General features: G+C 45.7%; 5 protein-coding genes across 5 annotated transcripts; 1 reads left to right on the top strand and 4 right to left on the bottom strand.

Annotated features, from left to right (window-relative positions):
- Positions 1 to 3,106: 3,106 nt before the first annotated feature.
- HD556DRAFT_1191472 (uncharacterized protein) lies at positions 3,107 to 3,406 on the bottom strand (the record flags this gene model as incomplete). The annotated part of the gene is made up of 2 exons (XM_041296181.1): positions 3,107 to 3,238; positions 3,287 to 3,406. Coding segments are annotated over 2 exons (252 nt in total), but the record flags the coding sequence as incomplete, so codon positions are not given.
- Positions 3,407 to 3,784: 378 nt separating this feature from the next.
- On the bottom strand, positions 3,785 to 4,084 carry HD556DRAFT_1192771 (uncharacterized protein; the record flags this gene model as incomplete). Its single annotated transcript, XM_041296212.1, has 1 exon — positions 3,785 to 4,084. A coding segment is annotated over one exon (300 nt), but the record flags the coding sequence as incomplete, so codon positions are not given.
- Positions 4,085 to 4,772: 688 nt separating this feature from the next.
- Positions 4,773 to 5,099, bottom strand: HD556DRAFT_1244411 (uncharacterized protein; the record flags this gene model as incomplete). The annotated part of the gene is made up of 2 exons (XM_041298449.1): positions 4,773 to 4,995; positions 5,053 to 5,099. Coding segments are annotated over 2 exons (270 nt in total), but the record flags the coding sequence as incomplete, so codon positions are not given.
- A 9,056-nt stretch (positions 5,100 to 14,155) lies between these two features.
- Positions 14,156 to 14,745, bottom strand: HD556DRAFT_1447320 (uncharacterized protein; the record flags this gene model as incomplete). Its single annotated transcript, XM_041307256.1, has 2 exons — positions 14,156 to 14,437; positions 14,494 to 14,745. The coding sequence occupies 2 exons, from the start codon at positions 14,743 to 14,745 to the stop codon at positions 14,156 to 14,158; spliced, it is 534 nt and encodes a 177-aa protein (XP_041156181.1).
- A 111-nt stretch (positions 14,746 to 14,856) lies between these two features.
- Positions 14,857 to 18,075, top strand: HD556DRAFT_1244432 (uncharacterized protein; the record flags this gene model as incomplete). Its single annotated transcript, XM_041298451.1, has 5 exons — positions 14,857 to 15,318; positions 15,471 to 15,761; positions 15,813 to 16,169; positions 16,302 to 17,658; positions 17,711 to 18,075. The coding sequence occupies 5 exons, from the start codon at positions 14,857 to 14,859 to the stop codon at positions 18,073 to 18,075; spliced, it is 2,832 nt and encodes a 943-aa protein (XP_041156180.1).
- Between the last annotated feature and the right edge of the window lie 136 nt (positions 18,076 to 18,211).

The raw sequence follows: 18,211 nt of genomic DNA, 5'->3' as shown, positions 1-18,211 counted from the left end.
TTTGCACCCTGTACAACGAGGCAGACAGTAAGCGAAAAAAAGTTGAAATATATGGATGTGGTGGAGGGGAAGTGGAGTTTGAGCAAATCAAGAATGACACTCACCAACCTACGAGATTCAGCACCCCAAAAGTCCTCCCTAGATATGATTTCAGAGCCGCCAGTAGTTGTACGCAAAAAAAAACATACTGCATTGTAGTCACCTCCACAGAGCAACTTGCCTAAGGACCGCGCTTGTTCAATCAGAGGGTCATGACAAATGGGGCATGTGTAGCAAGGTTCAACTGCTGTTGCTGAACAGGTGGTGAACAAGGTGGCAGCGGATGCTCTAAGTGCAGCTAAGTGAAGATTTGGGTGAGCTAAGTGAGAGCTAAGTGCAGGACTCACAGGTAAAGGTGGTAAACCTGGTAAATGCGTAAATGCGTAAATTTCAGGCGGCGGGCTGCCGCCGCATCTACTAGTTAGCCGGAAGGTAAATTCATCTAGATGACGCACACAATTACAATATTCAGTTCCCACATTCACACAATGGGAGGGCTTAAGTCGGCCTTATTGAATTCAGCTACAGCATTCCTAAGCATGTGCTGCTGCTAACTGTGCAACCAAGCCTAAGCATAATGGAGTCAGAAACTAGCAGACGGTACAGGACCATACCAATATTGATATTGTTCTTTGAAGCCAGGACAAACTTTGGGGCGACGAAATTGAACCATCACAAAATTGAACCATCATGAAAGGAAGTGCTTAGTCAGCGAGCGCTCAAACTATGCGAGGTTCTGGTACTGGAACCTAATTTACGACGTTTACCTTGGCTTGGTGAATTTCGTCGTTTAAATCGACTTAGTGTTGCCGCGAGGCGAATCGAATCGAATTGAGGTGGAAATTTGTGGTACCTCGACACAGTTCGACACTTACAAGTTGCAACGAGTTGCGCCTCGTTCGACTCGCGAGTTACTAACGAGTTCGGAATTATGCGAACCGGTGGTTCAGCCAATGAGAAGCCAGGGATGCTAGATACTGCTAACGACGATTTTTGCAAGTAGATACACGATGAGCAGACAGAAACTACAATAAACTAGTTACAATTGATTTCCCTTGCATTTGCAAGCAACTGATCGAGCTCGCGAAGATTCCCGGCAGCCATTAGCTCGTCAACTGCTCTTGAAGTCACAGGTCCAGATATTGTGTAGTCCTGCTCATTAGCTACCAGGTCCTCCGTAAAATTGAGGCGGTCTTGCTTGTAAGTGAACTTCAGAACTTGTAGTGCCTCGAGTATGGTCGGAGATAGGTTGCTGCGCCGTAGAGTGCAGGTCTCTTTGCTTGATGAAAATATGCGCTCGGAAGGCACAGATGAAGCTTGAGCAGGCAGAACGTCCATGGCGACACGAAATAGAAGCGGGAATGTGTGTTCTTTTTGCTAGAATATAATACTCCTTAATCCTATGAAATTAATGAAAAGAAATGATATGACATACCTCCCAGAAACGAACTATATCCGTTGTGCGTTCAGCCACATCAGGTAGTAATCCTGCATCTTCGTAATGAGAAAACTCGCACTCGGCATCTTTCCTGTCTTGTTCGAGTTCCTTGCGAATGAGTTCCTACACAGTTTCTGGTGCTGTCGTTGGTTCGGAGACAATGATGGTGGGAGTCGGAGGAGTAGCACTAGTAGTAGGAATTGAGGCTGAGCGCCGAACAGTTACATTGAGCTTGTTCATGCGCCCATATCCAGCAGACAATGACCAGGAAGAAATTGCTGTTGAGTTGGTGAGCTCACGCTGTGATGTCAAGGGTGTTGATAGTTCCCGCTGGACCTGGCTAACTCTGATGGATGTACGAAATGAAGTCATCTGCACGCCAAAAATTATAACATCTGTTAAGTGTGAAAAAAAAACGCACCGCTTGTAGTATCCATTCTCAAGCATTTCCGATATCCTCAGCTTCCCACTGTTCCTTCAACCACTTGAGCTTGATGTTTGGGTTGACAACTATAGTTTGTGTCATAAAGGACAATGTTAATGGTGGCACGGCGAGTGAAAAATTTGAAACATACCCATTGAAAGGGCATATATGTGTGTTTTCCTTCCTTCATTGATATACTGGTTCAGTTTATCGAGACCAACCTCAATATAGTGGGACAACTCCCATATTGTGCTTCGTAGTTGGGTCCACTGGCGAGTGAGCACTTCGTAAGCTGGCAGGGCCATTGATAGTGTTGGTGTTCGCTCCGAAGAGAGGAGTTGATGTGCTACGTGAGGAACCTCGATGACTTGATGTATGTCGCGAAGAACGTCGATATCCTTCGCATCCATGGAGAGATCTGAGATGTCAGCATTCTGCATCTCCAATAAGAAGGATTGGATTGCCTTTGACAGAGAGTTTAGTAGTGTGAGCTCCATCAGTGACACAAGTACGTACTGGGTTTAGCATCAGGACACGATCAACCATGTTGAACGTTGATGACCATCTAGTTGTGCAGTCACGCAGCAGCTGTAATGTTGGGAGTGTGGACTTTCTGTCAGGAAGCTTGCCTCTCCAGTACCCGTTTTCATTCCCTTCTTGGATCATGGCCTGAAGATGACGACGACGCTGGCCAGATGCACGACAAGCTGAAACTATCCCTCGACATTGTCCGACTGGGTCTCGTTCAAGTGTTTTGACATATGCTTGAAGTGCTGGTTTGTTGGCAGAGTCGGTCGGGGCTGCGAGAAGAGGAACGCGAGGGTTCTTCTTTAGTTCTGCAAGGATCGCTTGCACTGCAAGGTTAACAACGTGCAGGAAGCACCTGATAGCGCTTGGTCAGTGAAAAATTTCAAGCCAGCGTGACAACAGCGACATTCAAACTTGGCTTACTGTAGATGGTTTCCATCATGATCAAAGGGAATTCTTCTTCGTCTGAGCTCGCCCTCGATTTCTACCATAAGCGTGTTATTGTTGGACGTTCATCGTGATCTGACCAAGCTGCATAGATGTAAGTACAAACATAGTTTGAATGTGATGAGGGAGACAACCCATACCTTGTTGCTGATTTCGAGATCATCAGTGATTTTGAGGAATTCTTGACCAAGGTGTGCGCCAGTATGAGCCCCCTCAATAAAGCGAAATGCTACAAGATGTGATTTGAAAATTAAGGAGTCTTTCCTATCACGAATCATGAAATGTGCTGTTAGCGCCATGAAACTATCCAGATTCTGATCACTCCAAAGGTCGGTGGTATGAGATATGCAACCAAGAGAATTCTGACAAACATGTCAACATTGTAACACATGAAATTTGTCGTGCCATACCTTTAGATCATCTTTAATTTTGCAATACTCAGTCCGGAACTCGTTGAGAATCATTTCCGTCAGCTTCGTGCAGTGTGGGAGGTTCTTGTCCTGTATTTTGCCTTCTCCAAGGTACAAAAGCAGCTCCCAAAATTCAGGACACTCGACAACATTGAAAGACTGGTATTCTGAGTCCATTAAAAGTCAGGTAAGGGTAAGTTGAGTAAAAATGATATACCTGATCGTCAACAGCTACCCACTTCATGAGAAGATAGCAGAACATCTCCATCGTGAATGGTAGGCGTTGAATTTGCTTCCCAAAGTCTTCCGTGCCCTGTTTGAGTCCCATAATTGCACATATTTCCCTATAACATTGTCCATGCTTTAACAGGTGGTTTCAGCAGGTTACTGTCATTCCGTCACTGAGCTTGTAAACTTTCCACTGTGGATTCTCTGTGTCGTCACTATACATTGTGAGTGTTTAACCATGATAAATAAAGCAAGTGACACTCACCCACAGAGTCTACAGGCAACATATGGTGAGTCGGGCTTGTTCTTCAACCGGGGCTGATTCTCTGGCATTTTGTCTGGTTTTTTTGGGGAATCCACTGCCCACATGAAATACCAAACATCGGAAGCAGCAACCTTTGTATCACGTGGAGGCTGTTTTGCCTGAGCCGCGATATTCACTGTCGTGATCGGAGGCTCGTCAATTGGTGTGGTGTTGGAGAATAATGTTGATGTGGGCCCAACTCCACACACAGCTGCTGCCGTTGCTGGTGCCACCGCGGCTGTGCTCGCATTTGTCTTCGGCCGTTTTCAAGTAGGTGCAGTTCCACTGGCTGTTGTTGCACTTTTTCGTTTTCGACCTTTCCTCTCTGTGGTCCCTGTATTGACCACCTCAGCAGTTGTATTCTGCAAGGGCCCAGGTGCATTCATAGCACTCGGCAACACCATATACTGAGGTTGTCCAAGCCCAGCTGCGGGCCCGGGTGTAAGCAAGGGTGAGGGACTCGGAGCATTATGTTGGTACTGAGGTGGTCCCCACATTGTATGGAGCATGTGAACATGCTGCGGAGGCATGCCCTGTATCATAGTATTGTATGGCCCATTGTATGATGAGTGAGGACCTTGTTCAGTTGGAATTTGTGGCATGGAGTAGTGCATCAGGAAAAACCTCCTGGCCAAAATTTCGATAATCTTTGATAAAGTCCAAGAATTATGTCTAATTTAGCAGCTTTAGGAGAATTAGGAAAATTATGTAGTTTAGAAGGACTTTCTTACCCCTCGATAATTTTGCATAATTATCAAGAATTAGCTGATACTAGACACAATTGTGGTGAATTGCAGAAGCCGTTATTACAAATGTTGGTTCACAGATCACACATCCCAGGCAATGTTACAAGAACAAAAGACTAATAAACATCTGATATTTGATTACATAGAATATACACACAAAAGTAATTACTGTATAGCTACAATTGACCGCAAATACCTAATCCCTGCCTTACATTAACAAAGCCGTATCTGTTGCAGCAAGAACGACCAGAACCAGTTCTGAAACTGTCTCCTCCATAACAGAAGAAGTGCCAGGCATGTTAGATGCGCTTGGGGGCTCGGTGAGGGAGGAGCGCTGCGCACGAGCGTCGTGTTGAGAGCGCTTGCGAATAATATCGGATTTCATACTAGTGGGACGAGCAGAGCCGTGAAGCTTATAGTAGAGGCCACATCTGTATGTATATAAGAGATTGGTACGAATATAGAAGGAACAACAAATGAGAACTTACGCGTTGCAAACGGTCTTGCCTTCATCGTCCTTCCTCCACAAAGGAGTTGCAACCAGGACTCACCACCTCCACGACTCGGACCGGTGTCGCAGAAGAAGAAGAATGCGGTGGCGCTGCAGCCGAGGACAGTGTGGACAATGCAGAAGCCAAAGATGACGCACCACCCGTGTCATCCTTCTCCATGACTAGCACGCATGGACTTTGGACGCGGACATTTATGCTACCAAAGAGAAGAGAAATGAGATGTCCGCTCAGCAAAGTCCATACGACGTATATAGATGAAATAATACTCACCAATTTACAATAGAGACCACAAGAATGGCAAACAACGACTTGGATCAGCGTGGCTCTTGCTCGAACAAGGACCGACACACTCACAATCCAACGACGAGCACGAAAGGACGACTATGGACTACCTAGTTTGTAGTTACAAATGTTAAATAGAACTTTTTAAAAAACCTAAGACATACCTATCAGCTTGATGGTTGAGGCTGACGACGTTGAACGTTGAGGAATGAGGGATCGATGTCGGAAGTTCAAAAAGTTTTCAAAACCAAAGTCATGCGAGTGTCACGAGTTCCAAATACAAACCATTATACGTTCCTAAATTCTAAGTCCTTTAAGCGCCCAGTCACAGCGCCTGTTACTAAGAAAGTATTTATAGTCGAAGATGTCCCAACAACGGCGTCTATTGTAGAGTTACCTAAAGAACCTATGAACGAGTCACGTGACTTATCGGAGTATGCCGGACTAAACTTTATTCCAAACGACCCTGACAGAATGTTCCAGAACCTTACGGTTGCTGCGGCACACGTCATGACATCATAGTTATATATAGAATCGTACAATATCATCTTATTATTTGATTGGTAGATAGTTCAGACTCAGTTTCGATCTCAGTTACAAATATGTGTATATAGGTAGTGTCTTGTAGTCAGTAGTTCTTTAGTTCAAACCTCTTGTATCTCCTAGTGAGCAATCCGAGACGTACCTGCTGCCTTATCCTCTTTGTGATTATTCTGTTGTTTGAGTCCTAGTCTCTGCCCAGCGTTAATTCGTTATTGGGTTGTGACATTAGGTTTGAACTATAGGAGACTCCGACTCTCGTGTTACACTCTCGCACATCTCTTTCTTTGCTTGGCCATATTGAAAGTCCTTTCATATTGTCATTCAAACAAAGCCGTTTACTCTTTGCCCGGTCTAAACAACCGAGACCTTTCATCATCCTTTGCTCACTTGAGCGCAAACTTCATACCTATCCGCTTTATTAGTTAGTAGTCCTATACCAGGCCCTGTCTTACCACAGCCGCCAGTATACGGAGGTGTTGACGACATTAGGCGTCTCGCTGCAACTTTGAGTGCTGGCCCAAAACCCTGCCTGCTCAACGTTACTATAGTTTCTTTTTACCTATCCCTTTTTTCATCACGCACGTAGGCATTCGTATCGAGTCAATAGCGGAACTGTCTAGACGACAAACCGTGCTTTCGACCTACGAGGATTTAGAGACATACCCTAGTGAGACTCGCACTTGTAAGCTTCGGCTGGAAGAGTGATAACTTGTCCTAGGCTTGTACCCTCAAAATGGAGATTGCATTGTCCCTAGTTTTTCCCACTCAATCGAGTATAGTTACATATCCTTTCTAGTCAGTATTAGGGAAGCGTCAGTGTGGGATTTTACCAGAACCCCTTGACCCTGAGCTAGTGGTAGATCCGATCAGATATCGGGGACCGCTCAGTTTTCCATTTCATAACTTTCTTCTCTTCATCATCATTCCCTTTCGGAAGAGCCCTTACGAGCAGCTCTTCAAAGACATCAGTAAATCGGGTTCCAGAACACAACTGGTACTATGTCTTCCCAACCACAACAAACGCAACCGGCGCAAACTCAGGAGCAATGGTTCCTGCAATACGTACAGGACCAAATCTCCGCTACCAGTAGCATCCTTCTGCAGAAAATAGCAGAGCTAGAGCAAAAAAACCAGGAACTAGCCACTAAAAATGGAGACCTGGAATTACGCTTGAAAGCACAGGAGGATGAATCGGTCAGGAGAGCCGCTTCGCAACCATCATTTGGAACAGCGGGGGCTGCAATGATGGCACCCTCAACCCCAAACATTAAATTCGCGAAACCCGCAGATTTCACTGGAGAAAGAGACTCCATAGATGCGCGAACCTGGGCCGCTCAAATTGCCCTGTACCAATCACAATGGCTGAACATCACTGAGAAACAAAGAATCTCGGTCATGCTATCGTTCATGAAAGGAGCAGCCGGAAGATGGGCGCAAAAATACATCGAGGACCACGCAGAAGGAAAACTTACCATGGAAAAACTCGACGACGACTTCACTGCTATGTGGAAGCAGGAAGATCAAGAAGGGAAGGCGATAAGAGACTTGGATTCTCTCAAACAAGGATCTTCATCAGTCCCAGAGTACGCAGCCACTTTTAGACAAAAGGCTGCACACACTTCATTCTCTGATTACGACCAGCGACAAAAATTCAGAAACGGACTTCAAGACCGCGTCAAGATACAGCTCGCACATGTTCCTTACAAGGACAAAGACACCATGAAGAAACTGGTGGAACACGCGATCCAGATCGGACGCAACTTCGAAGAGCTAGATGCGGACAAGAAGAAAACAACGTGGTGGACTCCAAAGCAAGGAGGTCCCAAAAACTACGAGTCCAAAGCAGGTCCAAGTAGGGAAAGTGATGCCATGGATGTCGACTCCGGAAAGCAGAAGTGGGCCCCCAAGCCCCAAGGAAAGACTGGATCTTTCAAATGCTACCGCTGTGGAGGAGAAGGCCATATGGCTAGAAACTGCAAAGACGCAGTCGCGCCAAAAGCGCAGGTGAAGGCTACTACAGTGCCAAAGGAAGAGAACTCAATGCCGCAGTGGTTCAAAGACTGGACTGCTAGCAAAGAAGGCAAGGGTTTTTAGAAGGGTCGAAGTCAAAGTCTGCGAACTTAGACCCAAACAATCGTTTCTCCATTCTATCTACGTTTTCGGATGTATCAGAAGTATATATTAAATCCAAATCTGAGCATTTTTATATTCCGATTACGTTGAAAGGGAAGAACCGACAAGCAGACGTGAAAGCGCTAGTGGACTGTGGAGCATCAACATTATTTATCAGTGAAAGATTCGTAAAAAAGAATGAGGTCCGGTGTCGTAAATTATTAAGACCTATTCCGGTCAAAAATATTGATGGCTCGCTAAATGCCGCGGGATCAATGACACATTTCGCAGAACTAGGTCTAAAGATCGGTGATCATGTTGAGGATGAAGCAGCCTTCATGGTTACGGACCTAGGAAACGATGATGTTATTATCGGCATAGATTGGCTGAGATATCATAATCCGGAAATAGACTGGAATGCTGGACAGTTTGCACTTTCTCGATGCCCGATTAAATGTATTACGAAAAAAGAACAAAGACAAAAAATAAAGAAAAAAGAAAAGAACAAAAAAAGACAGAAGAAGTGCCAGATCTGATTCCCACAGAAGAGGATGACGAAGAAGACATGGCGATGAAAAGGGCGACGGTTGAGGAAATAGAAGATGAAGAGTATCCTGGAGAATGGATCAAATATAAAGCCTCGGTCGCCACGGAGCAGAAGGTTGCAGAAGAAGCAACAAAGGTGAAGAAATCGGTTGAAGAGATGGTTCCCGATTGGCTTCACGATTACCTGGGAGTTTTCTCAGAAGAAGAATCTAAGCGCTTCCCTGAAAAAAAGAAGTGGGATCATGCGATAGATCTTAAGGATAATGGCGATCTCCCGCCAAATGCGAAACCTTACCCCTTGTCACCAAAGGAAATGGACACCTTGAAAGATTGGTTGAAAGCTGAGACCGCACTGGGACACATTAGAGAGTCACAATCCCCAGTGGCAGCACCTTTCTTCTTTGTGGCCAAGAAAGATGGCAAGTTAAGACCAGTGATGGACTATAGAAAGCTCAATGAGAAGACGGTTAAAAATGCATACCCGCTACCGAGATCTCAAGATTTAATTGACGCTTTAACCGGTGCCACGATGTACTCCAAGATGGATGTACGATGGGGGTACAATAACATTCGCATGAAAGAAGGAGATGAGTGGAAGGCGGCCTTCAAAACGCCGTTTGGTCACCACGAACCAACCGTAATGTACTTCGGGTTGACAAACTCCCCTGCCACGTTTCAAACAATGATGAACGAGATATTCAGAGATCTAATTGATGGAAAGACCGTAGTTGTCTATTATTATATCGATGATATTCTCGTGTTTACAAATGGCAATAAGGAGCAACACCGGAAGGTTGTACGTGAGGTACTGAAACGACTAAAAGAAAATGACTTGTATCTAAAGCCTGAAAAATGTAGCTTTGAACAGTCAGAAGTCGAGTTCCTCGGTTTGATAGTGGAGAAGGGTGGTGTTCGGATGGACCCTGTGAAAGTAGAAGGAGTGATGAATTGGCCCACACCTAAATGCGTTAAAGATATTCAAGCGTTTATGGGTTTTGCCAATTTCTACAGAAGATTTATCTTTGGGTTTTCGGACATTGCCAGACCAATGAATGACTTATTACGGAAAGATGTCAAATGGGACTGGACGGAGAAACAACAAGATGCATTTGATGAACTGAAGTCAAGGTTCACAACAGCTCCGATTCTAGTCATGCCGGACGTTGAGAAAAAAATGAAAATAGAAACCGATGCTTCTGATTATGCAACCGGAGCGGTTCTATCTCAACTGATGGAAGATGATTTATGGCATCCCGTAGCCTATTATTCGAAGTCAATGAATGATGCAGAACGAAACTATGACGTTCATGACAAAGAATTATTGGCGATCATTCGAGCGTTGGAGGAGTGGAGACATTACGTGCAGGGAAAACCTCATCATGTGGAGATCTGGACGGATCATAAGAATCTCGAGTATTTCATGACAAGCCAAAAGTTGACAAGAAGGCAAGCCAGATGGAGTTTATTCCTGGCGGAGTACGAATTTACGCTCCAACATAAGCCTGGTGTAGTTAACGATAAGGCAGACCGTCTATCTCTGAGAGAAGACCACAGAAAGGGGGTAGAAAACGACAATTCTGATCGCGTTCTGTTAAAACCGGAGTTTTTTACCGTAAAAGCTGCCAAAAGAGGTCAAGTTCTAGTGCAAGGAGAAAAACAATTGCTGAGAAGGATAAGGCAATGCACAGAACAAGAACCTGAAGTCGCTAAAGCGTTAGAAACATTGAAAGCGGCACCGGTACAACTACGCAGAGGGATTGAAGAATGGAATGTTGAGGATGGATTGGTGTTATTCCGAGGATTGGTTTACGTTCCAAATGATAAAGAGATCCGCCGAGAGATATTGGAGTTGTTTCACGACTCTCCACCGGCTGGACATCCAGGACGAGCCAAAACCTTAGAATTGATTTCCAGAAATTATTGGTGGCCTTCAATGACGAAGTATGTCCACGATTACGTAGATGGCTGTGATAGATGCAGAGCAACGAAGATTCACCCAACGCAACCACACGGTCCGCTTAAACCAAACGAAATACCAGCGGGACCTTGGCAATCAATCACTTGTGACTTGATAGTAGATTTGCCTAAAAGCGAAGGGTTCGATTCTATTTTTGTTGTCGTTGATCGATACACAAAACAAACGCACATCATGCCTACAAAAAAGGAAGTTGACGCTCGAGGAATCGCGAGACTTTTCTTAGATAACGTATGGAAACACCATGGAACTCCGAAACAGGTGATATCAGACAGAGGAACACAATTCGTCTCTAAGTTTATGGGACAAGTGTCGAAACGCCTAGGCATAAAATGGAACATGTCAACGGCTTATCATCCTCAGACAGATGGACAAACGGAAAGAATAAATCAAGAAGTCGAGCAATATCTGAGAATGTTCACGTCTTACCGCCAAAATGATTGGGTAGACTGGCTTCCACTAGCAGAATTCGCTCACAATAATTCCGTCACTGTAACCGGTCATAGTCCATTCAAAGTACTCTACGGATACGATCCAGAGTTTACTTTTTCACCGATTTCCAATTCTAAAGTACCTGCAGCTGATGAACGAGTGGATGTAATGAAAGAAGCGAAAGAAGACGCAGAAAGTATGCTGCGCATGGCTAGTGAGCGGATGAAAAGATTCTATGATAAAGGAGTAAAAGACGCACCACAGTTCAAGAAAGGAGACATGGTCTGGCTCAACGCCAAAAATATTCACCAGAAAAGACCGAATAAGAAACTCTCCAACAGAAGACTTGGTCCGTTCGAAGTGCTTGAGAAGACGGGTGATGTAAATTACCGCCTGAAACTTCCAGCAAAATATCAGATCCACCCAGTATTCCATGTAGAATTACTCACTCCGCATTCCCCCTCGACCTTAATCCAAAGACCTCCACATCATCGTCCGCTGCCAGAGATCGTATCAGAAGGCGATTCCGAATGGACAGTGCGAAAAGTCCTAGACTCGAGACTGCACAGATCAAAACTCCAATACCTAGTAGAGTGGGAAGTGATACGGACTAGGATAGTTCGAGCTCTCCCTAGGCGGATTGCCTAATCTGATAGCGGGCTCGCTATTGGAGAGACGGGGATCTTCTCTCGAATGAGAGGTTCGGGGTTTCCACTTAAGGTAGCGTCGGCTTTCCTTAAGGTGCGGCTTAGACTGAAGGACTGGGACTGTCTTTCAGAGGAAGTTCTGGATAAAACCTAGTAGAATCAAGTAGGGAATATACATGATTCTGTCTGCTCTATATACTGTCGTCCGTGTGCACAGACCAATACTACGTTCGGTAGGTAGGTATGAGTGTGTCTATACAAGGGCATCTTATCTGATGCCATGCGGGCGATTATCTATGCATGAGGCTTACCATGCCTCTTCTATCTGTCCTCAAGGCGTAGCATGCCTTGGAGTCTAACTGCGCATGCTAAGGCATGCGGCTTCTCTTCTGACCATGAGGCAGAGCTTCCTCATGATCCGGGTCGAGGACCATCTAGGTCCGATCAGATGTAGCCTAGGCTGGTCTAGGTCATCTAACGGCATCCAGGCCGTTCTAGGCGTCTCTACGAGTCTCCGTTGAGTCGGTAAGTCTTCCAAGACGGTGCATATGGTGGGATAGGGGCTAAGGTCATGATGACCTCCGTAGGAGGGGTTCTCGGTTACATGTTATTGTAACAGGAAGGATATCCGATAGAAGAAGCGACATGGGAACCTGAAGAGAACCTCGAAAATGCACGGTTGAAAGTTCAAGAATTTCATCGGCAAAATCCGAAAGCATTGAATCCCCGCAAAATTAATAAATCGGTGTTCGAAACACAAGAATTCTTGGAATGGCGTCGAAACTTTATCCGCCCAAATGTCTTTCGCGATGACGCTCAACCTAGAGAGGGGGTAATGTCACGAGTTCCAAATACAAACCATTATACGTTCCTAAATTCTAAGTCCTTTAAGCGCCCAGTCACAGCGCCTGTTACTAAGAAAGTATTTATAGTCGAAGATGTCCCAACAACGGCGTCTATTGTAGAGTTACCTAAAGAACCTATGAACGAGTCACGTGACTTATCGGAGTATGCCGGACTAAACTTTATTCCAAACGACCCTGACAGAATGTTCCAGAACCTTACGGTTGCTGCGGCACACGTCATGACATCATAGTTATATATAGAATCGTACAATATCATCTTATTATTTGATTGGTAGATAGTTCAGACTCAGTTTCGATCTCAGTTACAAATATGTGTATATAGGTAGTGTCTTGTAGTCAGTAGTTCTTTAGTTCAAACCTCTTGTATCTCCTAGTGAGCAATCCGAGACGTACCTGCTGCCTTATCCTCTTTGTGATTATTCTGTTGTTTGAGTCCTAGTCTCTGCCCAGCGTTAATTCGTTATTGGGTTGTGACAGCGAGCCAAACAAATACTTACACGCAAATGGTTCGATATCAAATAGTCACGTGAGCGATGTAGAAACTACAAAACAGAGAGGAACAAACAAAGATGGCTCCAAACTGATATATTTGTGTTGTGGTCTTTGCACTGCCTAGTCTGCTATACTTGCCTGACAAGTGCGTTCGACCCAGGGGTCTGCGGTCTGGGAATAGTCTTGGGGGTAAGTGAGTGATGTGGGGTCAATAGTCCGAGCGCGGGAAACAATGTCCAAAGGTATAATTACGATGTCCGATGCAAAAGCGTCGGGTCCGATGTTTTCGGGTTATCGGGTTCGGGTTCGGGGTGTCGGAAACTAATAGTAACGCTATAGCGAGCGTCGGAAGAGCGAGCGGTGTGCGCAATAATAACAATGACTGATACGGGCGGTGAAGGAACGATGATATTCGCAATGTCAACTAAGAACTACGAAATATCGGGTTTGACCACTAAGCGTCGGGGAACTGCTCCCCTCTACTTGGATAATGAATAATGCTCGAGGTCAGTCCAATATATATATATAAGTACGTAGAAATGCGGAACCCATAGGCGAAGATAGCGGCCGATGATTTCGGATCCGAAGTACATGTAAATAAACATGAGGCGCTGCGGACTATGGGAAAACATGTAATAGCGCTGGCTACGACGGGAGTAATGTGCGAAATAATGAACTACACACCTAGTGGGGCTAGCAAGACAGGACGGGACACGGGAAAGACGAGTGCGCGGGAATTTGCATTGGCCGATGCGGCCTAAACGTCGGGTTGGCGGGTTAGCGTCGGATAACATCGGGAAGTGATTAGCATGTGACGGGTATTTGACGTGTACAGTGAAATAGCTCGATACGAGCCCAGCGCCAGCTCGTGTCCTACAGCGCAACAAATATGTGCAAATGATGAACTTCAACGAAATTTTACTCAGTCGTTCGCCGCTTGTTCTAGGTGTGCATGTTCTTTTTTCTCGTTTATAACTATCTTCATCAGCAAACTACTAATTTGGTGACAGGTTTCACATGAACAACAAGTCTACACAAACTGTACAAGGTATTACAGACGTACAAGCAATTCAAAATTTGGAGCCGCTAAGTACAAACAAACAGGCGGACAAACACCACAAGGACTACAGAGTGTACAAGCAATACAGATTATACACATAATACAAGCGTGTATCAACACTAGTTTAACTTGTACCGCCAGCCCTGCACCCAATAAACGTTGGAACACCATTTCTCCTCCGCTCTATATGCATGCGTCCCACGTCAAGGTCAGCCGTCAATAATCGCATGTTCGCAGCTTCTACACGACGGAGATGGAGGTTAGTAAGTACTATGTGGTGCTCCAAGATGCTGTCTGCGAGGTCCTTTTGGGCTTGACAAATCCTACGTTTTGCTTGAGCTGCCTCTAGTGCAAGATCGGAGTGGTCTTCTTCGTCTGGTTGGTTGAATAATGGGTAGTTGAGGTCCTTATGCGCAATGAATAAGAACAATCGAAGACGGAACACCGGACACACGAACTCACAAACTGCAGGCCTCCAGATAAGCTGGGCTCGTCTTTAATAACGCACGACCCCATTTGAGACGATAAAGTTTTGTTTGGAGAGAGACTTTGGCAGGACGTGCGGTGTCCAACTGATGTCGCATCGTAAGGTTTTTGAAGGCGATACTTGAAGCGAGTATTATATGAGCGCAAGGACTGAGTTCTTGAAGACGAATTGCGAGACAAAGATGAGACTACAGAAGAGCTTGGAGATGAAGTTACAGAATCATCCATCATATGTAAATATAATATATCGTATTATGATGGGTGTACGAGCAAAGATAAGTCTTAAGCGTGTATGAGCACTTGAAGCGTGTGAACAAATCTTTGTGCTTCCGAACAACCATGTCAATATCATGTCCGAAATGCGGGAAAGTATTCAGCAAGGAGTCCAGCGTCACTCGTCACCTCAGTCAGCCTCGATCATCGTGTCATAGTTCTATTCGTGACATGGTGGACATTTCTCAGTTCGCAGAGTCAGTTCTACAATTACGGCGGTCCCCCGATCCAACTCTTTACCATGGTATAAATTCGGACGCATATCCTTCGCATTTCGATGTCGACTTCTTCGAGACGGAGGAAGAGGAATACATGAGTGCGGAGGAACAGTACGAAGACGCAGGGACTTGTTACTCTCAAGATGGCCTGACGTTCTTGGATCTTTTTGACACGGACGAGTATGCAGAATACAGAAAGGATAATTTATTCTATCCTTTTGCATCAAAAGAGGAATGGGAAATCGCCGATTTTCTTCTTCGTTCTCCCCTTAGTATGGCTGCAATCAATGAATTTCTAGCGCTCCCAATGGTGAGTGCTCTTCACGAATGCTGGCGCTTTGAGATCTTGCGGACTCACAACTTTGGAGCCTTTTCTCCTTCTTGCAATTCTCAAGTCTCTTATCCTTCTCGTATTTCTTAATATCCTTCTCGCACTTTACTGATCACGTCCTTACTTTACAGATCCGCGGATTGAAGCTTTCATTCAGTACCGCTAAAGAATTGCGAAGCCGAGCTGAGATGCTACCCAAGGGACCAAGCTGGAAGTGTCAAATTATCCCATCTCTACATCGCACCAAAAATCCAATCCGACTTTTTTGGAGGGATCCGGTCGAATGCTTAGAAGCCCTCTTCAGCAACCCCCTTTTCCATGACAAGCTTGATTTTGTCCCTCGTCGCGTGTACACGACCGCAGCACGGCTTACCCGCGTTTATTCGGAGTGGCTGACAGGCGATTTTGCTTGGGAGTTCCAGGTATGTGCGTCTGAGCCCCATAACATGCGCTGTCTTACTTAGGGCCTACAGAGTCAAGTGCCCAGAGGCGCTACAATTCTTGGCACAATCATTTCTTCCGACAAAACAAATATCACCACTATGACTGGCGCTAGAGTTGCTCATCCGCTTCTTCTCGGTCTCGCTAATATCCGCATGCAAACTCGCATGAAACTCTCATCCAGGGCCTTCCTACTCACAGCACTCCTCCCTATCCCGCAGTACTTACACTCTACTCAACGGATGCGAGGTGTTCTCGAAGACCGCCTCATACATCAATGTCTTTCCATCGTCTTAAAGCCGTTGATGATCGCGGCCGAAATCGGGATAATGATGTCCGATCCCATCGGAAATGTTCGCCATTGCTATACGCCCCTTGCAGCATACATCGTTGATACCCCGGAGGCATGTATGCTTGCGTGCGTACGCGGGAAAACCTCCCCGTTTACGATGGCATCATATCTGGAGTTTGGGGACAATTTTCGTCACCCCGAACGTACACGCCATATCACTCTCGATCAGCTCGCCAAGATACAAGTTGATCCCAATGACCTTGAAGGTTATTTTGATGCATGCGCCATATATCATCTAAACGGTGTCCATGCGCCCTTCTGGCAAGATTGGCCATTTGCTTGTCCCTCGGTCTTTCTAACTCCAGAGGCTCTGCATCACTGGCACAAGCAATTTTTCGATCACGACCTTCAGTGGTGCATCGAGGTTGTTGGAGCGCAAGAACTCGATTTTCGGTTCTCGATTTTGCAGCCAACCACAGGCTATCGTCACTACTCTGGCGGAATAACGAAGCTCAAGCAAGTCACGGGCAGAGTCCACCGTGATCTACAGCGTTACATTGTCGGTCTCCTCGTCGGTGCAGCCCCTCGTCGATTTGTGATCGCGATCCGTGCCCTTATGGACGTCCGCTACCTGGCACAATCCCCTTCTCCAGATGACAATTTATTGGCATCTATTGACCAATCTCTTTCGACCTTTCATCAAAACAAAGATGTTATCATGACGTTGGGCGCACGGACCGGTACGAAGAAGACGATCGACAATTGGTATATACCTAAGCTAGAGCTAATGCAGAGCATCACTGCCAGCACACGCAAAGTTGGAGCCCTCATCCAGTGGTCTGCGGACGCCACTGAACATGCGCATGTGTCCGAAATCAAGGAACCTGCACGACAAACCAACAATAATGATTATGACCCTCAGATTTGCCGTCATTTAGATCGACAGGACAAGCTGCGGCGATTTGCGATTGCTATGACATTGAAGAGTGGTGTCCTTGATCCAGACCCCGAAGAATTACCCATGGATGAGGGAGACGATGAAGACATTGCTGAGCTCGAAGAACCGTCTACTGATCAACGAACTGCACTCCTGGAGGGGCTTAATCGCACACGTGTCACTACTAACTACTTCATCAAAGCTAAGGAGGCGGCTACTGTACCTCGTGGACCTAGCCCTCATCCTCCTCGAACGTTTACCGCTGGTAATACCGCTATCCATCTAAATTATAGTCCAACTTGCACTGGAATGAAAATTGACGATGTTGCAGACGAGTTCAACATACCGGATCTTCGTGATGCTATTTCAAACTTCTTGCGACTTGACGCGAGGAACAGAGATGTGATTCATGGGGTTGGAATCTCAAGAAGATCGTTAATCGACCGTCCTTCTACTCTGCCTTTTGATCGTGTTCAAGTTTGGCACACAGTTCGCTTGCAGGAAGTTTCCTTCCATGATCCATGTGTCATCTTACCAGCGCAAACCTTGCACGCCTCTCCACCATGTCCCGGGTGGCCGAAAGGCCAACGAGACGCCGTCCTTATCAATGTCGATAGAGAGTATGAGTGGCCCCAGTCAGGGTTAAGGGGTGAGTCCTTTTCTATTCTTATCAATCTGGCTGAAGTGTGACTCCTTGGAAGGGCACGCCATCTGTGAAGTGCGGCTTATCATCCGCCCAATGGCCCGACGAGGTTCTCATATCACTTGGCGAGATCAATATCTATGCTATGTGCATAGCCTGAAGGTTGGCGCAGTCCATCCTGCCGCTGGGATGCATGTATTGAAGCGTGCTAAGCATGGGGATGGTACTCCAGTAGGTAACATAGTTCCCCTCAAGCAAATGCGTACCTTTATCAGTATAATACCTGAGCTGGGAGCTGCAGCAGACGCGCGGTTGACAAAGGAGACTTCTGCACATTATTCCTCATCATTTTTCTTGAACAAGTACTTCAACAAGCAGCTTTATTATGCACTTTACCATGCTTCACAACGGATAGATACATAGAATGGTGCTCAGAGATGTTTTCTGATAATCCTGATGCATATGTTTTAATCCCTAGTGATAACAGATAAGGAACGTGCGCGGACACTGCCCAATTGGTAGTTGCATGCCTGAACGACAAGTTGAGCATTGACCACCT

The sequence above is a fragment of the Suillus plorans genome, assembly GCF_016647745.1.
Source record: "Suillus plorans strain S12 chromosome Unknown HD556scaffold_62, whole genome shotgun sequence".
NCBI lineage: Eukaryota > Fungi > Basidiomycota > Agaricomycetes > Boletales > Suillaceae > Suillus > Suillus plorans.
The sequence above is the reverse complement of the archived record's forward strand: the minus strand, read 5'-3'. Positions and strand labels throughout refer to the sequence as shown.